Genomic DNA, 24,924 nt, shown 5'->3' on the forward strand with positions numbered 1-24,924 from the left:
TCTGCCCCTTTCTCGTCTGCCCTTCCTCTCTCCCAGCGTAATGTGGAGTGTAGACGACAGACAGCATTCCAGCGTACAACTCACTTCCTGCTACAGTCACAACGCATGAGAGAGAGGGAGGGAGGACAGTTTGTTCTCAGGGTGTATTTATGTTGTAGTTAGGTGCAGACCGCTGTCCTCCCATTACAGTAAAAATTCCTCACTTTATTAAGTCTTTTAGTTTTAACTCAATGAAAATCTATTTTAAGAAAGATTTTTTTATTAATAATTTTAATTGGACAGTTTATACTAAAATCAATCCTTTTACACATAAGAGGAAATTCCCTTAAAGTTTCAGGAATTTTCTCTAACATGTTTTACATATTTATATTTCAACATGACTCAGCAAAGATATCACATCATCACATCACCTTAAAGCATTCTGTTAATGGCAGTCTGTTTTCGAAAAGTGACTATAATTTACTGTGAACAATAATAAAAACTTAATAGATCCCACCTTAAAATATCTCCTCCTGATAGTCCGGAAAGAGTCCCAAGAATTCGTCCCAAAAGTTACTGATTTAAAAATCAGTAACTTCACTCAGGTGATCTCCATTCCGTTCAATGTGGGACCAATTGCACAAATTGGCTGGACCTCTGATAAATTAGGTCAGCCACTTTAAAGGGGATGAATATTTATGCAATCACTCATCTTATATTAAGTGTTTTAATTAGATTAATAATACTATTATTAATTTTCACTTTGACATGAACGTCTTTTTTGTTGGGTTCTTGTCAAAAAGCAAAATTTTACTGATCATGACTGATTTGTAAAAATAATAAGTGGGTAAAGCACCAAATCAAAGAAGGTGAACAATTTTATAAGCAATGTTTCATAGACAGAGATAGAAGATTAAATTTAATCTTTCAGACACGACAACTCTGTCTTGATTAACAAACATTAAAACTCCTATTTTAAGTCAGGATGGACGACATGTCGACATCAATATACCAGTAGCGGTTTGATAAGTAAAACTGGGCTGATATTAACAACCAATCTTTATTTTCATTTTGTTGCAGACTGTGCTCCAGTAAAGCGGGTTGGTCAGCCATGTGATGTTTGTTTGGTCATGTAACAGTCACATTTATGTAATGCAGGATGATGGGGGTTTTAACTAAAGTAGAGAAGTAAAATTAATGCTGTTAGCATCAAAATTGAAATCATACAGTTAAATATTAGAATCCAACATAATATCAATATCGGCCCAATTTTCCGTATCGGTACTTTTAGTCTACAAAGAACTTACCAAGAGCATGTGGTTCAATGAACTCTGATAAAAACACAAATATGGCCAAGGTTATTGGCAATTTTTTAATGCGATGGGAATAAATGTAATTTCTTTACCGATTCCAACATTTTAAACATGCTCAAATAACCTGAGTTTTCTTAGATTGTATGGAGTACAGACATGTTTCCTTTGCATGGAATTAAAAAAAATAAAAAAAATCAGCAGTTTGAAAATAGCTTTGGACACAAAAACACAGTCATGCAACAGAAACTTAAGATGGGATGGCTTTTCTCAGTCTGAGCTGTACTGGCCCGTTTCGTGACACACAAGACACAAATTAACTCATCAGCGTGATTTTCCTCCACTAACCAGGTGCTGATTCATTTAGAAGTGGCTCAAGGTTCTAGAAGCGGTCTGCTCATAATGAACCGACTCAGCAGGGAGGGAAGTTAAACCGTTAACAGGGTTAATAAAGTTCACAATACAGGGGAAGCTATCACGTTCATTTAAAGAGAAGTTGTTCCAACATTCAGAACAATTCCTCTTGTGTTACTCAGTCCATCATGAAAAACTACAAACTCCAGAATTAGCTTTTATAAATTTAGTAGTAAACAAAATCTGTAAGGTTTACAAAGCAAACTGGATTGCCTACAGCAACAAGTCTGAGTCACATAAGGATGGGAGAAAAATCTGTAAAATAAGAGCTGAGGAACACCGAGAAGAAATTCAGAGGCAACCATTACCCAAAATCAGTTACTCCAAATCTATAATTAAACTAAATATGGCTTTGATTGGTTGCTGGTATAAAACCTGACACACTATACTTACAACTCAAGTGTTATATTATCCTAAGTTAAATAATTTCTAAGAACTTGTAGTGTTAATTGGATGTTTTGTCAGAAAAGCTGCGAAACCTGAGAACACCAATCTGTATTCAGCAAATTGTCCACTTTCTCTGCTGGCTTTTGTAAATAAACTATATTGTCAAAGTATTTTCTAAACTTCTTTTCGAAACATGAACTTTAGTGAGATCCCATTTCTAATCCATGGGGTTAAACATGTCATCCAAGCTTCAATCCATGTGGGAAAGATCCACAAGTTTAGGGGTTTTTGACCATTATTGTAGAATTGTTGGGCAAGAAGGCCTGATTTGCAGTCTCCGCTCAAATTCATGCAATCAGCGTTGTGGGGGCTTGAAATGGGGAGTTAGGTCAGTTCAGAACCAAACTAGCTTACTTTAATCTTTATAGACCATTGTTTGTACAAGGTCAGGTTTTAACAGGAATCCCAAAATGTTCCTATAAATTTGGGGGCATCAATAATCAGTAATATCTGAGTTAGCTGAACCTTTACAAATTCAACAATAGTCTTTCAAATGGTCAGTTGCAATAATCTGCACAATCAAGTTATATTGTATAGCTTTAGATAAGACATTCATGCATTTATGCTTCTCTTAATCATTAGCAAATATTGGCATGTTCACATATAAAATCTTTATCCAAGCAGAAAAATGTTTTTCTCACAAAAATAAACACACATCTGTGTACAAATGTGTAATAAATTAAGACTGAAGACTCCAGGTTTAATTTGAGATTTTCTTTTAATCACCACAAGTCAATCCAAGACTAAAAGTCAGATATCCCGGTTCCATGTAAAATAAGATTTCTCAGTAAGTGAGTGAGGAGTTGGTTAAGAAATCATGAGATTTTCTGAAAAAATATTTTAATCTAATTTGAAGAAAATCAACACATGCCTACAAAACACAAACTAACCACTGCTATGGAAAATGGTTTCACAGTGTCATTTCACTGTTATGGCTGTCAAGATAGAAAAGTGAAGATTCTTATTGACTCTTTAGTAATCTGTCATTACAGCAGCTCCATAATGATTTATTAAGCTTCAATATAAAGACATGATGCCTCTTGATCAAGCTTACCAGACCATGCTCCTGCACTCACTTTAAATCCGTCACCCACTCCTAAAGACTAATTCATAAGAGTTGTATTTTATTTCACACATGGCTGAAATCTCGCACAAACAGCTCCAACTTCTTCACTTAACGGCTGAGTCATTCATCTTCCCCCAGATCAGATCTCACTACAGCTACCAGGGAGGAGAGCAGAGGCACTGAGAGAAGGATGGAGCCATATCAGGTTTTCAACCTTGCTGTCAGTCTAGATACGGAGAGCCATTTCTGGGCAAGGTCCGCCTGAAACCCAATTCCAGCGCATCTTTAAAAGCTTCAGGAAGTCCCGCCGGACTCTGTTCAGTTCCTCGTGTCACAACCAATTTCCCCTCAGAGCCATTCTGCCCTCAACAGTCTTTATAGACTAGATGAAGGAGGATGTGTTTTCTTTCTGGTGCAAATTCAAAAAAGCATCTAATGAGGAGAAGTCATTCTAAATAAGAGGAAACCTGACAAAACTGAGTAGGTAACGATTTAGGAAACCGTTTACAAGGCAGTTAAATGTAACTGAGGTCATAGACCCCTAATGATACTCTTAGACACAACATGGGGTGGCCTCCACATATTCACTGATTAGAACTTTTATTGCAGTCCCCAGTATAAAAACCAAACTGCTCCTGTTATTAAATGGTTTCCCTTTCAAGCTGAGAGGGTGCTCTGTCATAGAGCGGATGGTTTTTTTTTTCCTTGAATCATAAGGTGACCAACAGCTAACTAGTAGAATATGAAACTAAACCAAGGCTTGAAAAGATTTCCTGTCAAAGTATCAGCATTTCTTATGAAGGGTTCAATGTCAGCCATGTCTTCAGAATTTGCAGCACATTACTGGTTATAAAAACAGGTTCCAGTATTAAAGCCAGAGAACAAGAGTACAAGTGAAAACACCACTGTTTTTGGAGGCAGAAATTCTACACATTTTGATAGTAGTAACAAAGAAATTGACACCTTGTTTGAGCCAAACAGCCATTTTCATGGCCAAATGAACACTGTCCTGATTCACATATTTATAATGGCTATATAGCTTTAGGGGCCACCAGGCTGGTTCCCATATTGCTTCAGTAGAGGAATATTGAAACCAACAAAAACATGATAACATAGATGTGCGGCAGCTAAATGGCAACACAGCATGTTTTCCTCGTGAATCCAGCCCAGGAAAAGTGGGTGGATTTGTGAAAATCATGAGTGCTAATTCAACTTTACACACCAAAAATAGAGGCCTCTGTACGAAAACAAGTTTTGCATGTTGTGAAAAGAGTATTTTATAGAATCTTGGCATCTTGGAGTGTTGTCTAATGTCGGCTGCTGTTTGCAGATCATGTTATTAAAACAAACAACAGCTTATCTTTCCAAAATTTCCTCCAACATGATTTTCTGAATCTGAATATTATGTCTTCCCATAATATTCAGACTGCAACACTGCAACACCTGATCAGCTTCTTCCATCAGCCACATCGGCCTCTGATTAGTCAATGTGGATAATAATGTGGATTTTTACAACCAAAAGACATGTTGACTTTTGCAATAACATGCCCATCTCCCTACTCAAATAATAAAGCTCCAAAGTTGATCATTAAGCAGTTAATGCACCATATTTACAATTTCAACCAAATGTAGAAACTTGAGAGCTGTGATCACATCAGTTAGCACATAAGCTCATTATTCAGCAGAGGTTCAGCTATTTCACAACCAACACTTAGTAAAAGCTTTAGGGACTGAAGTCAGACGTTTGGCTTTAACCAGCCTGCAAATTATTATCTGGCATCCAGATCACAATTTCACCTTTGTAAAACTGAGGTTTGTTTCAGACTAGATCAGCATCTCTGATTAAATTCAGCCATTTTAAATTCCTCCCATGTTCATAAGAACCCAAAGAATGACCCGTTAAGACCCCCGCTGCAGAGCCAGGAGGGTTCTGCTCCAATGGCTAAAGCGTCAGCCACAAGCTCAGTGGCCGTAGGTGTGTTATGCAAGCTGGAGGGATAAAAAGATCATTGTTTCCAAACCGCCCACAGATAGAGTTCCACATTTTACAGCTCTGGTTGTGAAATCTCAGCTCTTTAACATTTGAATTTTGGGTCCAGAGGTGCTGATCAGTGCAGAGTTCAGGGAGACATTTCTAATCCTGTGGATTAAACTGTAAATTCCTCATAATTCTTTGTGCTGAAAAATTATTGAGTTTAAACAACTAATTTTGTAAAGTAAAAAAATAAAATGAGCCATGACTGAATTCTGCAGAAGATATAAATAAGTTATAATGGACAAGATATAGTGGTCTAGAACATCCAGATTTTAAGTTTTATCTCTCGACTGTGCAAGTATGAACACCAAACAGCAGGAAGAACACTGTTTTGATGTTTCAGGAAGATCAAACTTTCCAATAGCACTGAGGCTGGTTGGTGATCTTACCTGCTTCTTGGGAGAAACATGGACTCCTTGATGAAAACCGAGCCTGACAACAGGATGTACCAACAGCTTCCCACATCATCCGGGCTGAAAATCACAAGCAAAGACTCAAATTAATACAAAGAATGAGAAACAACATTCCAAGAGTTTTATACACAAATATAGTGAAAAAGTAATAAACAGGCACGCAAAAGCTTTCATTGTTAGTCTGATAATTAGCAACACTTCACTACAGTTACTTTGCAGGACATTTAGTCCCTGTTATCATTCAAATCAAGCAATATTAACTCTTCACCCCTCAAAGTTCTTTAATAGCTCTTTCTCTTCCGATTGGCCAGTTTCTGCACAGTTTTCATCTGCAGAAATTAAATTTACAAACAGTTGCAATCTAATTAATAACCCCTTTACTTAAAATACTCTGAAAATACACAGTGGAGTGCATAATAGTGAAGTGGAAGAAAAAGTAAAGATGGTGTTCAAAAACTAAAATCTGAAAAGTGTGGCATGCATTTGATAGCTTTAGCTATCAAAGTAAAATGGACTGAATACAAATGCATCCAGCAATATTAAGATTTGTTTAATATTTTAAATTTACTCCCAGTATAACTCATTGATGTTTGTGGTTGTCACGTAAAATAACCTCCAAACATAAGCATCAATTTAAGAGGCACTTTCATAAACTCATCTTTATATTTTGCATCAACATTATCATGTACACATTAGTTTCATCATTAATAGTAGCATAAATAACATAATAAAGCTAGAAAAGAGCTTCTTTAACATGAATATTAAATAAATGCAGCCCCCTTATTGACAGTGTATAATATATTTTCTCCTGGATCAAACATTCATAGATTTTACTTTAAAATTCCAGTTTGTAGTGCTTTGTGGGAGAACAATGACTAAAAAGGAAGCAGAAAACAAAGAGAAGGCTTCCTTGGAGACGCACAGATGGAGTAGCACCATGAATGAACAAACCACCCACAGCATGACCCTGCTGAGGGATGTAGACAGAGAATCTGGGCGCTACAGACATAAACTCACACTGACCCTCAGACGATGTAGCAGGCAGTCTAATCCTTACAAGAGGACAAACAAACAAATACAGAGAATAAATCATACCCACATGCAAGGATGATGCCTTCTGTTGAATCTTTTTGAATATTTGCTTTAAGTCACCAAGTTATGCAGCCTCAAACCGTACTAGTTTTTTAAATTATTATTTTAAAGCACAGTTAGCTGGTCTGAGAGATGCTACGATGGAAGAGGTGATGGACGGGGTTTTAGGGTTCAGATAATATCTGACAACTCATTAGTTTTTTGGATCTTAATGAGAAACACCGACCTTTTATTTTCAAAAATGTTCATACAGAATAAAAACATTGCTACATGTTTTTCTTGTTGTGGCAATAAGAAATAGTAAAAACTGAAAAACTCAATCTGACTTTGCTAAAGTAACTTTAAATAAATTCTTAGTGTTAGGTTAGAAATTAATAGATCAATTTTGAAATCAGTAGATCAATTCCATCGTCCATAAGTAATTCCACAAAAATAGAGTAATAGTCTCACCACCTTTGACCTTTGGCACCATTTACAGGATTTTAACGAGTCGGTTGTTTATTGTAGCGGAACTGAGGACAACTCACGAGGATCAGTTATGTTTTAATTTGTCTTTTTTCCCTTAAAGGGGCAGGGTTATGTGTTTTCCAGCTACAGGGTATCACTTTGTAGCACAATAAAGTAACTATGTTACCTTCTGTTGTTATAAAAATGCAGTATAAATATCAAATATCCATCCATCCATCCATTTTCTGTAAACCCTTTTCCCTAGTGGGGTCGGGAGGGCTGCTGGTGCCGATCTCCAGCGAGCGTTTTGGGTGAGAGGCAGGGTACATTCTGGGCAGGTCGCCAGTCTGTCGCAGTATATATCAAATATGGCAAAAAGAAATTTAACTTTGTAACTTAATGCCTTGAAATTGGGCCTCTGTCTCTTTAAAAAACTCAAAAAAGTTGATTTTACATATTACTACCAGGAAAAAAACAGCTTTTCCCTGAATGGACAGCAGCATTTTTTAACACAGCACTCCACTGTGGTCACTGTCAGCATAGGTGCTGTAGGGCAGCTGGCAGACTGTAAAGAGGAAGCAGAAATTCAGAGAAGGAAACATTAATATTATGCGTAATCCTGAGTTTTTAGCTAGTAATGTGACGTAAACCCAGAAGCTAAACATAGAAATTACAGATCAGTTCCAAACTGACGATTCCAGTTATCTTCAGAGATTACTTTCTAACCGTACAACCAGACAGAGATTTAAAAAGGAGCGACAAAAGCAAATGAGGTGGATTAGCATAGCCTGTCAACAACATGTTACTGTGGAAGGTCATCTTTGCTGCTAAGAAATTTAGCTATTAGCATGTCATGACAGTCATGAGACCGACAAGCAAAGTTTAAGGGCTAAATTTGACTTTTTAATTAAAACCAGCAAAGGAAACAGAAGGGGAATCATACATGTGACACTGGTTTGTGCTTACAGAAAAGTAAAGGATGGGTGAACCTATTATACACCTGCTTCTACACAAGAGCATACATTTACACCCAACACCTCTGTGCTGCTGACTTGTTCTTTTTTAATCAACTCTTCCTCCTCCTCTCCACACTTTCACCTGACAGAGTGTAAAATCTCTCATTTATTTCAAAAGGAATCATGCTCCATTTTCCACCGTCTCTTTCCGCTCTCCCACGTACTCGCTCCATACTTTCATGATCCCTCTCTGCATTGGGGTGAACACAAACAAAACCTTCAATTATTAATAACCAGCAAGCACAAAACGAAGGAAGCGCCTAACAAGAGGAGGAGGAGAGCGCACCAAAACAAAAAAGACGCAGAAAGAAGACTAGGATGCTCTGGGACGGCTTGACTGATCTGGGTCATCCGTATAGGAAGCAATAGTCAAACACTAACACTGTAAAAGCCCACAGGGAGGCCTGGAACAACAGGGAGTCTGCTTGTGTGTGCGCCATGGAGATGGAGAGGTGAAACCATGAAGACAGAACCCTTCCAGTAAGTAGAGTTTCAGAAAATTAGCTTTGACTCATGAAACATGAAGCAACAATTAAACTCCCCTTATGATAATCAATGATTAGTAAAATCCAAGTTCAGAAGTTCATAACTCTGCACTCCCTCAGATTTCAGCATGATAACCACTTCCCTTCTGGCAATGCTCAGCTGGATTTTTCTGGTTTGAGCTCCAACTCCAACATCAGCTAAAAACAAAAGTGGTTTTCTTTACATTTTTTGCTAATTCAAACATTTTTTTATCTTTGTTATATGGAAACTTAAAAGGTTATTCCAGTTCATGAGCTTTTTATCTGTTAGAAGTTACTCGTAAGAAATGTTCAAATCAGTCAAATATTATACATTCTAAGAACAGTTTTTTAGTACTAATGTATACTATTGTCAAAGTAGACATGAAGTCAAAAGTAGATTTATACTTCCACAAGTTCATACAAATTCTTTGAAGATGTCTGTCTTACATAGACTCCTGACCTAATCAACTCCAAACTGATTTACAGATTAAATTCTTAATTTATATAATGGATAATAGAATGGAAAGGATCAAATTAGACTATGATCAATATAACTATAAATACATAAAAATCAAAGAAATTAAAATGTAGATTCAATATTTATTATATCCTTGACAGGATATAAACAAACATGAAACATTTCCATCTAGAATATAAAAAAAATCATGGAGAATTTGTTTTCATATGGGTTTAAAATCAATAGTTAATCTTCATACAACTGATGTTTAATAAAGATTATTTAAACAAAAGCAGCTGTTGGATTTTAAGTGTTTTTAACATGACAGTTATGATTTCTTTATATGTGAAGCAGTTCATACTACAATGGATTCCCAAACGCCCAAACAAAGATGTAAGAAATGTCCACCAAGAACAACACAAGGTTACACAGAACGAGGAGTTGCGACACAACGGTGGTTTCTCTCCGCTGAAAATAAAACAGCAGCGGTAACCATTAAGATGTTATTGTACGGCTGCCTTCACCATGAAATTCTCCAGAGACTCAAAGCCACAATATGTGTGTAATGTTACGAAATAAAGCCAACAATTTTTCTACAATAAACAGAACCAAAAACAGCTCAAGTGCCGGGCTGAGAGACATTGTTACCTTAGTGGGATTTCTCAGAACAGGATCAAACATTTCCTCCTTACCCAAACCTGTTCTGTCAGTGCTGAATGTTGGTTAGCTACCAAAATGTGGGGAGATTTTAATGAGATTGCTTTTCCCCACAAAGAGCTTCAGAGCCTCACAAACGTAGGAAATGACAGTCTGGAAAAATGTAGAGTGCTGTGAAACATTATTTACCCCCCTTTGTTTTAGTGCTGTTGACAAAGATGTTTCAGATCATTAAACACATTTAATATAAAAAAGATAAACTCAGTAAGTACAAAAATGTAGTTTTCAGTGACATTTATTGAGGGGAAAAATCCTGAATAATCTTTCAGAATTCTGCTCTTTTTGTTGTCAGTCTTATGACCTGAGAGGAAATCCCTGGTTGCTATCGTGATTTAGGAACTTGGGATCAGCTATTTGTGATATTCGCACCATCAGCAGTTTGTGACCCAGCGCCGATGTAATGTCCAACATGTGGTGACTTCTGCTCCAGTTCACAGAGTCCAGTTCATATTTACACAAAACAATGTTCAACCAACTGGTTAGAGATTTGAAATGTTTTGTGGACAATTTCCGATCTCTAGTTTTTGGAAAGCTTGGAAAAACCAAAGTAAATTTTTATGAACCAGAATGATTTTCCACTTTTAAGAATGATAACTTAAGAACCTGACGAGAAGCTCAGAGGAGGGGATGAAATCTGTTTTTCACTGCATGCAGATATTTATACAGATAATTCGGAATACATTAACGAACGGCTAAAGTTTTTGAGGAACACCAGAGGTGGAACTAAGAGGTGATTTTGTGTTGCCGTGGTTTCTTGGATATTTTGTTGATCTGTGTGTCAAATAATCAGATAAAAAAAAAAAAAAAACTCAGCTCATCTTTGGTAAAGTCATACAAGCGGAGACAGATATGTCTTCTGGAGATGACTGAGATGTCAATGTAAATGTCTGGAACTGAGTTAGGAAGTAAAAATGAATGAAGATCATTATGGAAGCATCCACACGCTTTAACTGTTGCACACTTCTTGAAGACTTGACAGTGGTTTCTCAGTCTTTGTGCTGCTACCATGTGGGTGATAACTCCATCATGCTGCATTTTTGTCCTTGTCCTTTTCCTGCTGCGATGGTGGCACTGAAGCGACAGTGCTGAACTGGGGCTTTCGTCCAGAACCATCAAGCGTGTGTGCATAGAGGAAAAAAGTCTAAAGATCCTGTGCATGTCATACCTGAATTAGGATTGTGTCTCAACCAGTAAAACTCAATGTTTTGGCACTTGTTGGTCAAATACAGTTGCTGATTGCTGTTTAACTAGATGCCTATAGACAGACACAGCCTCAACCATCATGCAGCATGCCAGAGCTGCGTTGCCTTTGGTTAAGGGCTCAGTGCAAAACACCTCAGGATGCACTAGAACCTGTGAGGTTTCCTCTGAAAAGAGACCCACCTCTCAACTGGTCATTTCAAACCACATCCATCCATTTTCTCATATTTTACCATACAGTGCTTCTAGCAATGCTATAGGATTAATGACTAATATGCTGACATTTTGGGTGATTTTAAGTGAGGATGTTGGAGACAGGTTGAAAGAATTTATTTTTTCTTATTTTTTAAGAAGAAACTTGTTACCACATACAAATTTTCAATACATATATTTTTTTATTTGTACTTTCTGCTGCATAAATGTTAACAGCTTAAATCAGTGCACCGCATGAGTCAAACATTTGCAGGTATGGGCATTCCTAGACAGAAAAATGTTCCCACCGTTGAAAACATTGATGTCTCCGTGTGACGATGGTTGAGCACAATAACGTTACGAGCGTAAACCCTGGGAGGTTCTGCTCTTTATGGGATGTCATGTCTTCAAAAGATATTAAATGAGATTGCTCATATTTGTGCATATATATAGTGTCATCACTGCAGGGAGCTCCTCAGGCAGTAAATATGAGAACTGTTTTTAGAACTACTGTCTTCATCTTCCCATCATTACTCCAGGACCGCCGACAGCCACAGACACTCAATGAGCTTAGAAGTGAGTGCTTCATTAACTAACTTCTGGAAAATGTCTCTGTAGGAGAGAAAAACTTAAGAGTCCGGGTTTAGCCCAACGTAAAAATCGGATGGTTGAAGGAGAAATCCTCGTCTCACTGATGACAAACTCCTAAAGCATTTCTTTTTTGTCAAACTGCTTCAGCCATATGATTACCTTAACAGTCCTCCTCCCTCATTGGCTTTTACAACCCTCATTCCACAGCATATTGCTGCTACTGTTCTCAATAGATAAAGATGTGATAACGGGCAGTTAAAGGTTTGTTTGATCCAGAGGAAAGGTCCGATTGAGTTGCTGCATGACAAAACTCAATCTGAACCTCTACTGTTTATTACCCCTGCTTTTATCAGGGAGTGCGCGGCACGATTTTTATGGGTTAATAAATGCAAACAGACATGCAACAGAACAGCTGTGCCAAAGTCATTGGAAAGAAAATGGCCACAGGCTTAGAAACATGTAATGAGGAAGAGAGAAATAACCTGCTGTGTTTCTGAGAAGGTTTTTAGTTCACAGATCTATCAGAGCGGAGCTGCTACATCACTGTTTCTATGAGAAGTCAGCTACAAGGCACACAGACTGCCTGGTTATAATCCTCAACTACTTTCTGAATGTTCCACACCTTAGGAAAGCTTTACTGACATCAGAGAACCAGGTTTCTATCTGGTTAAATAGAAACAGTATGCTTGGAAACCTGAAGAACTTGCATCTTGTATAAATAGGAGCTGGCTTTACACTTCATCTTCCACGAGATTCAGCCGAAGCTTCCTGCTTTTGTTTGGTTAACATGTCACCAAATACTTTCAGGACACCACAAATCAGTCCTCAGTTAACATAACACCCATTTCTTAAAGTTTTTAAGGTTTTCATGTCAAAATTATGGGAGAAAGAAATGGATCAAAGTATGGATGATGAACTGATGCTTGGATAGATGGACAGAAAGAAAGATGAGCTGGATGGATGGAAACAGCTTCCATGGGAGAAGGGATACAGTCTGGTTATTGTTTAGAATGTTTCCATACATGGAAGATCCCTGAATAAAAATCCTTGTTGTTCCAGATTTAAGGACTGAATAAAGACCCTGGTTTATTACAGCAAAGACTTTCAGACCTTCGTGAAGGTAGAAAAGATCGGTGTCATATTTAAATATTATCCTATCACTGATCTCCCAAAATTAAGAAAATCAGGGCTGATTTATCAGTGCACCAATAATGTTTACAGCTCTGATGGGAAACATCCAGCAACACAGAGGACTAAAACAACTCAACCGATTAGAAGATAACACCACACTATAGCTTGTGTAGAAGTTTTAACTTAATTCCTTGTTTCTATGTATTTTTTTTTTTCCAGATTGTTAGTTTCTCAGTGTGGTTAAAAGTGGTCTTGGAGAATATTTCTCTAATTGTTCTGAAAATGATTATTAAAAAAACATTTCTGGTTGCTTTTTGGCTTATTTTCTTCAGTAGGTGAGGAGGATAGTTGAATAAAGCTACTTTTAAAGATTACAAAAATGTAATATACAAAACTAGAAATGGTTTATGAGATTTTCATGGCACAGTGTGTGGTTCCAGAGAATCATGCTCAAACTTGAATCCATTATTCAACCACTACTTAATCTGTAGACCTTTTGTTTGCTCAGCTGCTAAAGCACCAGGAGAACTTCTAGGAAGGTGTCTGGTCTTCTTCATTATCTCCTAAAACACATACGAGGAATGTGAAGGAAGAAAAAATAATGAACACTGAACTCTTTCCAGCCTGTGGAAAAGCTTAGAGTTAATTAACAGACTTCATTCTCACCATGGGTGTTAGGAAGTCGTCACCATGTGACAGCAGTCAAACACTAAGTGTTGATTCTGTGAACCGCAGCAGTGGCAGCCTTTGGAAACTGATCTAACACATCCAGAAGCTTTCAATATACCTCCCTGATTCAATTAAACCCCAAATTATATATTAAAGGAGGAAATGTGAAGCTGTGACCAGCTAACGTCCTACCTCTGCTGTAAAAGATATTTTTCTCTTCTTAGCAGTGCTCAGATGCCTTGAAACAATGTTTACTCACTAACGTTCTACAGGGGATTGCCTTAACTCCGTCTGCACTTTAGACATTTGTTTTCATTTGCCTGCAACATTTCGTCTGCTCTGCTGTGTGCAGCCAGCCTGTTTCAGTTCATCAATAACATCCAGTTATTGCCGGGGTCAGAGCCCGTAAATCTGTTACTTGCTGCATTCATGAATGCACACACTGTAGGACTTACTAGTAAAGCACTTCGTTGGCCTCGTGTCTCTCGTATCGCACCGTCTCGCACATTATTCTGTGGAAACAGAGCAAGAAGGACGTCAGTCACCTGCAGTAATATCACATTTATTACAAGCATTGAAAGAAACTACATAAAAAGCTCTAGCAGAGGTAAATATGAATTTTATGTTACATTCATAAACACATGCAGGACATTTTCTCAGATTTATTTTCCACCACTTTTAGAGAATGCAGTATGTACGTTGTCAGGTGCTTAATGCCTTTATAAATAGCTGGTAGAAGGTGCTGCATGCTTGATGAGGAGAAAAAAAAGACAACTTCACACCAACAGACAGACTCTGAGCTCCAGGTGGAAACAAAGTCTGATCTGACTTCAGACATTTCTCCAGTTCATAAAATCCAATTAAATACTAATATAGAGCTGCACGATATACTCTACTGTATTCTTCATCAACATTTCAAAATGTCATAACTGCAAATCACTGACTGTATTCAATATTTTGTAGACCACTATATTATAGGGACCAAGCTTGCACATCACAACTGACAAGGTAAAATATGTTCCAATAATCATCATAATCTGCTAATGTTACATTTCATTCATCCTAACAGGTCTCCCATTGCCTATGTGACACCAAAATGATGTGCAGCAGATCTAAACTTCATTCATCCTGCCATTAACCACCTGCAGGGTGGCAGCTTGAGCCTCTGAGACTTTCTTAAAGAGAGGCAACGCAACAATGAAAGGTTTGCTTTTAGATTAGAGGAGTTAACCCTGAAGCCTATAGCCAAGATTTAGCACTGACTAATCGAGAAAACAGAAAACTTTTATCTAGTTCATATAAACAAGATTAGACAACTGGCCTAAGATAAACTACTTTCTGTTCCAAGTGGCACCATGTTAACAGCCAAGTGCATTTGACAAGCAGCAGGTCCCATTTTTGAATCGCATGGTTCAGCTACATAAACATTTAAAAAGCCATAGAAAACTTTTCCCCATATGTTTAGAAATACTTGTGTGAGAGAACTGTAGTGAAATCAACTATAGCAGGAAATCTAGTTGCACAATATTCAAAACAAACAAAAAAAAACTGTTGGAAAAAAGTAGCTGTGAAAGTACCACAAGAGAAAAACAACACATTCCTTGCGAGGAAAAATGTTGAGGAAAAAGGACTTTACATAATCCCATAGTTAGTGGGATGTCTGGAAGTTGGCAGGAGTGGTGGGCTGGTCTGTGGGACTACGAGGACATTCCTGGGGATCCAAACAGGCAGGACCACAGCGGGTTGCTGCTGGGCGGGAGGCCTCTGAAGGCTCAGGCGCTGGAATGTTCTCGCTCACGAGTCGCACGCTGAAACATTGTTCCCTACTCCACATAATCCCTGTGTGTGCACACAGGCCAGGGTGGGAACAGACCTCTAACACACACTGTTTGGGCAGCGAGTCAAAATAGGCGGGGAGGCTGACGTAGAGAAAAAAAATCTACAATTTTCACACATCAAATAGGTTGAATGAAAGTGGACATAGACCAACAATTAGAAAAATATTCCTTTAGGTTAATTTTACTGGACTGAGTGAACAAGTTTAGAGGGTCCAATTTAATGAAATACAGATGTAGTAAAAAATGAAAATAAAGAACATGGTATAGTGCAGATCATCAGGCTTTTCAATATGGATACAGATTTCCATTATATATATATATATATATATATATATATATATATATATATATATATATATATATTTGTTTTTTTGGGCAGCTCTCCTTGAAACTGACAGATTTTTTAACCTTGAAAATAAAATGCAAAATTATGTTAATTAAAGCTGGAAGAGAATAAATAATCGAAAGCAGATTGACTAAACAAAAAGAGGAGTCAGGAAGAAGAGCCATGAGGTTAATGAGGAAAAGTATTGAGGTAAGACTATATTTGAAGGGGGCTGAATAAGACTGACATGACACCGTCATAAACATGACATAACACCTGTCATGAACATGAATAAGCCTTCATGAATATTTATGACTGTTGTCATAAAGCGTCATTTGGTAAATTATGACACTTTTAATACAAAGTTGACATTATTCAAAATGTCTGTTATGACAACTTGACATTAACCAAGAAATCATTACTGATATGAATTTGTTATAAAAGTATTACTCATTGCACTTTAAAAATTAGGTAACTTTATGTTATTAAAGGTAAAGTTCAAATAAAGTGTTACCAATATGGACTAAAAATAATGAGCTTAAATAGCACCCACAAGCAATAAAATGTGATTTTAAGGGTCTGTGGCTTCTATTCAGTTTTATTTTTATCTTTTGTAAAATTTATATTAAAATATTCCTTGTATCAAGTCTTTAGAGACCTTAGAGAATAAAAAGACCTTGTCAAAGTTTTCAGTCCTTCCTCAGCAAGTTGCTGTTAGTTTTCCATCTTAGATGTATGCCGATAGAACATGTTTGTATCAGAATATCTACGTTTGGTGCAGACGCTTACCTCAGCTGGTGCTCCCGCAGGTTGGACAGAGCCTCCATCCCATGGAGATACGAGTAAACAATCTCCAGGTCCTGAGGAAGAGGAGCAGAAGGTCAGTCGGACATAGATCCGTGCCATCTTAATCATAAGAGTTGTAAAAAGTTAATAAATCATTTGTTGAAGTTCTGTTTATATGTTCTTGTGTAAATTATTCATCATTATAACTGATTATACCATTAATAGTTTCAGAAATAATTTTCTGGCATCCCTGAACTGAAATTAAACCCATTTTTCCTCAATAAATTTCATCTGTGATTATTAACATTATTCTTGTTAAATGAGTGTCGCAACAAATTGATGCATTTGAGCTTTGGTGAATTATAATTATGCATTCGCTTCAACAGTTATAATGCTGCTAGTTCATGCTGCAGAACATAAACTGACTGTGGGATGACGGAAAACTCTTAACAAGCACGGCTTCATTGACTTGTGAGTCTGAACGTTGGAATAGACGGCAATAAAGCAGCAGCAGAGAGGGGAAGAAATAAAAAAAAAAGATCCACGGCTCAACTATAAACTCTATTCAATTACTTCATCAAGTGACCCAGTGAGTAACTCTGGGATGGTCTGGCCGCTGTCCAAGTCTGAGGTGAAACAAAGTGGCCCTCTCCCAGAGCTGGCAGACAGCACAGCCACCCCACTGTCTGCCGCTGCACACTGGGCCACAGACCTCCAGGCCCTGAGTCTGGGCTGGAGCTGCACGACTGGTGGAAGCTACTGGGAGGCCTTTGTAGGCAGAAAACTGGAGGTAGATGTGGCGACGGCAGAGCGGCGGGACAACAGAGAACTTGTCCTGAGAGCCGGCCAGACGTCCACATCAAGCCACACTGAACGCACAGTTTGTCTCTGGGTTAAGTGTCTCACAGCAACAATCCTGGAATTATTGAACATTTTTTGACATGGAGACAACTGTCAGAGTTCATGGTGTGTGTGAGAGGACTGTCAATGTTGTATTCCTTCATGGAAAAAAGAATGAATAAAAAAAGACAGAAGAACTGGAAGACAATTACTTTTTAGAAAGATAAATGAAGAAAACTTTTGACCTGGAAGGCTGCAGACAGTATAAAGTGTGACCGAAATAGCTCAAATCCAGGTTATTTTCTACCTTCAAATCAAAACCAGTCAGGAAAAGCTTCAGAATAAGGTTTCTTTTTTATCTCTCTTATGAATGAGTATCGCTAGCAGCCATTTTGATCTTTTGTTGTTGAAGGAAATGAATCAACAGTGCAACCAGGCATGGGATGGTGCTGGGAGATATGGAGGACAAATCCTGCTAAAATTAGCAATAAATAGAAATAAATACATGGTTTGATTAAGTAATTTATGTATCAAATATTGCATAAAAAATAAATAAAAATAAGGACTTTTCCCCCAACTTATTTTATTATAAAGTGTAATATAAATTACTATTTCTCATTTTCAACAGGATTGATGTAGAATTGATTTTCTATTTTATGCCCAATCTTATTGATTTATTAGTTTCTTTTTTTCTTTTTTTTTACTTTATATTATTCTTTAATGCATTTCTTTTTACATACTGTTACAACTATTAATGAGATCCTATTAATGACACACTGCTGCAGCAAACTGCAGGTCAGCTGGGTGAAAGAGATCCTACAATTGTCTATCTCCTGTAAACAGATCACTCACTCATCTCATCACTCTTATAAAGACAACAGTTTTAAAAACTACAGTTAGCAAGCTACAAGGACAATGTATGTTATAAAGCTAGAAAGTATGACTTTGTGTGTCCCTCCCCCCGCCTTTTTCCCCAGTTTACTAAACTTTTGTTACAAGAGCTGGACAAGTTCATTTAAGAAGCTCACAATACAAATACAAAATAGCTTCTCTTGGTTTCAGTGGCTATAAAATGATGAAAGGTAAACATGTTTAAAAACAGGTAAATAACATGCATTTAGTGTCTATTACATGGTGATTCACAGATAAATTAGTACTGATGAAGACTTTCTAACCAAGCTCTCCCTCAGGATCGCTGACCTCTGTGCAACACACCGAGGCTCTGTTAGCTTAACGAGCTACGTAAACAAACAGCCCTCCACCACGCTGTAACTCACTTGTCACCACATGTGATTGTACATGGAATGAAGTTATTAAGAAAGACACAAAGAATGACAGGAGAAAAAAAGAAAAACATAATTAAATAAAAAATGTTCTAGAGGAAAAGAAAACTGAAAAAACTAAAACCAAAACAAGAAAAACAAAAATAGGAAATTACATTAAATGTAACAACGACGAAGGAAACAAAATCTGTAAGGATCACCTAAGAGAGACTATAACAAACTTACTGTCTCCAGAAAACAATAAATAAGCCTCACAAATAACAATTATAACTGTAACAATCAAGGTTGTAATAATGTTGCCACACTAGACTTAATGTTTTATTTTAAAACATTTAGTTTTAATGTTGTTAAATGGCAACATTAAAACAAAATGTTGCCATTATGTTTTAAATAGTTAGATCATACTCATTTTAGTTTGGAAGTTTTATTTTCAGTTGTATTGTGAGAATATCATCCCATCCCTGATTCTACCTTTGATTTAACAATAAATAATAGTCACACAGATTAATTATGCAATAACATTAAAATGTTGTAAAGTATTAAAATACTTGTAAAATTAGAGGTCAGTTTGGATGCACAGAGGTTAGCGTTGCCATGGAGACGGTTTCTGTAAGCTCACACAGTGATATCCTGAGTAACAAGATTTCAATGTTCAAAAGGTCTGAAGAGCAGCTACTGTCAGAGGACCAGCAGGGGTTATTTGAAGACAACTACTGCCACCTACTGGACGACAAAAGAACAGCGGTATAAACCACTGAATTCAAAAGCAGCATGGCCATTTTGTCAATTTTTAAGCTGATTATACATTCAAACAATACTCCATCTTTAAAAAATATGTTTAATTATTATGAATACACATATGTGATGCATGATTTTCAGATGTTTTCAGATCAAGAAAATTTATTTAAAGAATTATTTTGTTTTCTGGACCTTTAAAAACTACAAAGCCAAAGTTTTGCAATAAAAATCAAATGTTGGGGCTATAAAATGTTTTTTTTTGTTAATTTGCTCTTTTATTGTTTGTGAGGCTGAGAAAGAGAACACGTCATTGGTTAGTTTATAATTTAAAAAGCAATAGTTTAAGAGGCTGTTTTTTTAGAGCATTAAAATCTTTTTATAAGAATAAATATAATCTATGTAGAAAGTCTGGAGTGTTTGTCAGCAAGAATCTTTCCTACCATTATGTCTGCATTGTTTTGATAATTTTTTTATATTAACCACTGACTATGAGGCAGCTTGGTGGCCCGGTGCTCTAAAGCCAGAACCACATAACTGCAACAGAACCACGTCTTCTTCTTCTTGCCGGCTAACCACAAGAACCATCAGCCAGGAATTTAGCTGCATATTAGTTTCCTCGTTTGCTGTGATTTAAAAATACGCTCATATAGAAACCAAAAGATTTTCCACAGATTTTCTTTTAGCTCTTTCAGAAACCAGTGACTATAAACATCTAAAAACAATGAGCGTGTATAAATAACTTCATGTAAGGAGATGAGTGTTTCCTAAGACGGCAGGGATTTAAGCTAACCTTCTTAAGCACTAGCAGAGAGACGCCTACAGGTGGCAGTGTGTGCAGGCCTGTTTCTGCCTCCAGATTGACATCACATTGAATAAAGCAGCACCACTGAGGCGCTGCCTCACACAGAGAAATATGCAGAACCATCAATTGTGGCTTCACTCGCAAATATTTCAGACTGACTCTATGGAAAGAACGTAAAGGACCCCATGTTTTCCTCTCCCCTGACCTTACATTTTCCGGTCTCTAATACCCGTCTCCTCCTGCATATAGGGCAAACAGAACCAGAAATTACATGGAGAAAAAAGATGAAAGTTGTAGGGGAAAGAAAAAAAAAAATTCTGAGAAGTTTATTCAAAATTAAGAGGCTCCAGCTGTTTTAAAAGCTACATTTCTTTCAGAGTTTAGTTAGGACCAGTGGAGGAGGCAGTCTGGTGCCCATGTTCGATGTTTGAAAGCAAGATCAAGAAGAAGAAAGAGCGCTGGACTGATGAAAGCTGCTTTCAGCTGCATTTCTGCTCTTTGTCTGTTATGGAGAAAAAAAGCAAGTCCCAGTCTATACCAGTAACAACAATCTAATCCTTCTCCATTCTGCCAATAAACTAATCCTTGTAGGAACACAGGTGGCCCCACAGGAGGAGAAACATACCCAGACGCTGATCTAGGAAAAACCCAAAAGGGTTTTTTTTAAACTGGTTTCAGTCCTGACGTAGCGTTGACACACTGGCAACCGGACCTCCCCAAATAGTGATTTCCTTGATGCAACTGAATCTTGCACCTTCCTTTGTAAAGGCAGATGACAGGAGAGCAATGCAGCCAGACAAGTAAAGGCATTTCCTTTCCAGGACAGGAATTAAACAATGGCAGGCCTTGTATGCCCTGTTTGGGTCCCGCAAACACAGGGAGCCGGCCATCCTCTGTTTCCCACCCCTTATGTTGGGCCCCCCCGGCGTGGGAGAGGCAGTGTCTGGCCTACTGCCAGCCGATTGGGTGGCAGAGCACTCAGCAGAGAACAGGAAGTCAAGGAAGTGATTGTGGATTAATCAAGAAGCAGTAAGTTTAGTCTTACTAGGCAACTGAAACAAAACAGAAAAGCTAAGTTTGACTTCTTGTCAGACAGGAGGAAAAAACCTTAAGGTACCAACTAACATTATGACCATTATTACTGATAGTTAAACACTAAAGATCATTTTTGTCTCTTACTACTTCCTTTACATTGGCATGAACTAACCATTTTTTCTTAATGTTATCAAAACCGTAGCATATCAGTTCATGTTTTTTTGTAGTTTGTTAGTAAATAATAAAGCTGTCATGAAACTGATAAAACCTTGAAAATTTTAATTTAATTGTAATACTTCCTAAATCTTTTATTACTACTTTTTTCCCTTCTATTTTGGTTCTTTCCATTCCCATTTGGGTCAATTGAGTCAAAATTTGAGACAGGCTGAGGCTCCTGGACAAATTAAGATAAAGTATTCTCCTACTAATAGATATTAATTATTATAGTAACAAAAAAACTGAAAAGATAGAAAAGAAATGAAAAAGGAGAAAATGAAAAAAGGAAGATAATAAGGAGGAAAAAAGAAAAAGCATGCAAAATGTATGGCATGACAAAAGGAAGAAAAACCCTTAATACACTGGCTGATTGTTTAAATCAATAAACATGCCTTTTTAGCTCTACTGTCACATTATAAAAAAACGAAAAAGCAGAGGAACCTAAATCTTAACGCAGCAGTCAATGTCACGCCACTATTTGTATTCATTAATTTAACAGCTTTGGGTCAGGCCCAACAGCAGCTCAGCTTATCGCCTAACGCCACGGTATCTGTGTGCCAGATAGTGGGATTTTCTCAGGTCGGACCCCTTTTCACCGCAGCACAAACGGTCAATGCATTTATTCATTTGGCTTCTGGCTGAGAGCAGATAGCAGAGCTCTGTGTCCATCCATCAGCAGCTTCAGACAAGCATCAAAGGGAAAGGGGCTGGAGCGTTTCAGAGACAATGGGACACTGTGGGAGAGATTAAAGACCCAGGTAGGGAAGTGAAGGACGTTTCGGATCTTATCAGACGGATCTGCAGGGAAATAGCATTTGTATGTTGAATCTGAAAGAAAAGCTACTTGTTTTTTTATTTTTTTTATGTAAAAAATATATATAAAGGCTATTTAGACGAGTTGAGTTCTGATATTTGAACCCACTTGCAGAACAGCAGATACACATGGAGTCTATTACTGAATGGGTCAGCAAATTGCATGTACAGGTTTTATGTTTGCAATTTACAATCATGTTTGCATGACAAATTAATGGCCGACCGATAAAAATCAGACATGATTGGTGTGTTTGTGCGCCACTGGCCACCCGGGGCCACCAAGCAGAGTGAATCAACGGCCATGTCTTCTTTACTGATAACATTAACATCCAGCTGGAGGTATTAAAGCCCACAGCGGGGCAGGTGACCACAATCACATCCTGGGTTCTGGCCAACTGGGCTGCAGAACCTCTGACTCACCCTGACCTGTAACGTGTCAGTGTTTTTATTAGAGCATAGCTCTATTCCCATATTCTCTAGTCACTTTCTTACAGATTGATAAAAGAAAAATACATTTATCACATCTCTGGTCTGATGGTGTGTCTATGACAGATTTTTGGTCATGGAGAAGTGCAGCAGGTCTTCTGAGCAGAAAGAAGCTATTTTGTGGCCTTACTGTGAGTTCTGATGTTTTATTTATTGATTCCTATGATGGTGTTGCAATACAAACTGTAGATTTTTCATCATCACATTTCCATGACAAACAGCCCGTTTGAGTTTATTCACTAAATGCAAGTTCCCTTATGAGCTCCTCCACACTTTCTGTAACATATTAGTTGGAACAAAGTCAAGCAAAATTGATTGATTATAGTTGCATTAATTATTTTCTTTATTTATTCAGCAGGAAAAGTTTTCAATGTGAGAAGTTAAAACATGACATGAAATTTACTCCAGATGTCAACAACAACTGAAATGGTCAACAAAAAAAAAATAGTTTCAATCTGGGTTGTGAAACAAATAAAATGTCTTGGAGGATAGATACTGAGAAAATGCAGAAAAGAAGAAAGGGGGGTTGTAAAGAAAAACTGAAACTCACTGATTAATCACAGTGACTCATTTCAAATGTTTATTTTGAGGAGTAAGGCTTGGAGCTTGAAAACCTAAAATACAGCTTCTTGCCAAATTTGAGTATAAATTAGAACCAGAATGACCTGGAATTAGCAGATGTCTTTTGTTCCATTAAGACAAAAAAACTGGTGTCTATGCGCAATACTCCACTGCTGAAGAGAAGCATGGAGAAGTTTGTTTAAGGATTGTTGGAAAAGGTCTAGACAAGACAATTCAATTCAGGAAAAAAACGTCTAGCCAAAATGCAACTCTTTAAATATTATTGCCCACAAAAACATCAAACATAACTTGAAGTAGAGAGGTGGGAATATAATGGGTAGGCTGTTTTTCAATATATGGTATGTAGGGTTCACTTAGCTGAAGGAAGAGTCGACAGGAGAAATGTACCAAAACATTCCTGGTAAGAATTTGAAGATGAAACCAGTGGGGATTTTTCAGCCAAGAAAACTGTCAGCTGATTTCAAGAAACAAAAAAAGAGTCAGTAGAAGCACTCAGTAAGTCATAACCTTATCAACTGAAGATCAAGAGCACATAGAAATCGACCACAAGATTTAAAGACAGCTTGTGGGGAACAATGGACCAAAATCACAAGAGCTGTCTTATTTCTACTTAAATTATTCATAATAGACAATAAAACAAAAGACAGATGGGGAGACAAGGTACTGACATCATTAGTAGCTCCATAGCACCACCCAGCAAATGAGAGGAGGGTGTTTGAAAGAGTTTTCCCTCTGAAAAGCAGTCAGTCCTCAGACTGAAACAACTAATTCAAGAACCAGAAAACCTGTTCTTTCTTTCCTACTGAACAGAAACAAAGCTTCTCTTTGCTCTGAGAAGATGACTGAAAAACTGAAAAAGATGGCAGTAGGCAAAACATTCCAAAAGAAAGGACAGCATTGTGCCTGAGATTAGCAACTCTGGATTAAACTGGGATCATCAGGCTGCAGGAGATTTTAATGTACGGCAAGCTGCAGACAAACTGCATTTTCCTTCAATTTAGCTCATTAAAACGTCCCACCATTGACCATTCTTCCAACCTCCAGTCCCGAGAGGCAAAGTGGGAATGGCAAATCCAATCTCATTGCTTTTGCAGAGAGGATTTCCTGTTCTCTTTGAGAAAACAGCTACAAAAAGTACAAATTAATCGGCCTCCGCTTGAGCGCAGGAACGACCCAGTTTTACAACAACTGCTTGTTTGTCACTGCAGGGTCAGCTTTTCCTCCATCCTCTTGTTCTCTCAACTGTACTGAGGGCCAAAGCAAGGTTGCAATCAAACAACATACCACAGGAGTGTATTATTTATGTTAAAAACACCTCATTTAAGAAAAGAGTGGCCTTTTTATTTTAACAGAAACATGGGCATAAAGATGATGCCTATAATCTGTTAATGCTCATAAATTATTTCAACATAATACAGTGATCCACAGCATTTAAAGGTCCTGTGGATTACTCTGTAGCCTTTCTATTCTGGTTCCCCGCCCTCGCTGAGAGAGCCAC

At 37.5% G+C, this 24,924-nt stretch overlaps 1 protein-coding gene across 1 annotated transcript in view; it reads right to left on the reverse strand.

Moving 5' to 3' along the window:
- The window catches only part of rapgef2b (Rap guanine nucleotide exchange factor 2b), a 95,995-nt gene that overhangs the window by 45,803 nt on the left and 25,268 nt on the right, over window positions 1-24,924 (reverse strand). The window contains exons 2-4 of the mRNA XM_015015142.1: window positions 16,635-16,705; window positions 14,138-14,194; window positions 5,641-5,724 (exon numbers count right to left, since the gene is read on the reverse strand). Coding sequence (XP_014870628.1) covers window positions 5,641-5,724; window positions 14,138-14,194; window positions 16,635-16,705 — 212 coding nt within the window. The remainder of the gene's footprint in view (window positions 1-5,640; window positions 5,725-14,137; window positions 14,195-16,634; window positions 16,706-24,924) is intronic.

This window comes from Poecilia latipinna, unplaced genomic scaffold, assembly GCF_001443285.1.
Source record: "Poecilia latipinna isolate Pla-1442-1.1 unplaced genomic scaffold, P_latipinna-1.0 Scaffold1886, whole genome shotgun sequence".
In the NCBI taxonomy this organism is placed as follows: domain Eukaryota; kingdom Metazoa; phylum Chordata; class Actinopteri; order Cyprinodontiformes; family Poeciliidae; genus Poecilia; species Poecilia latipinna.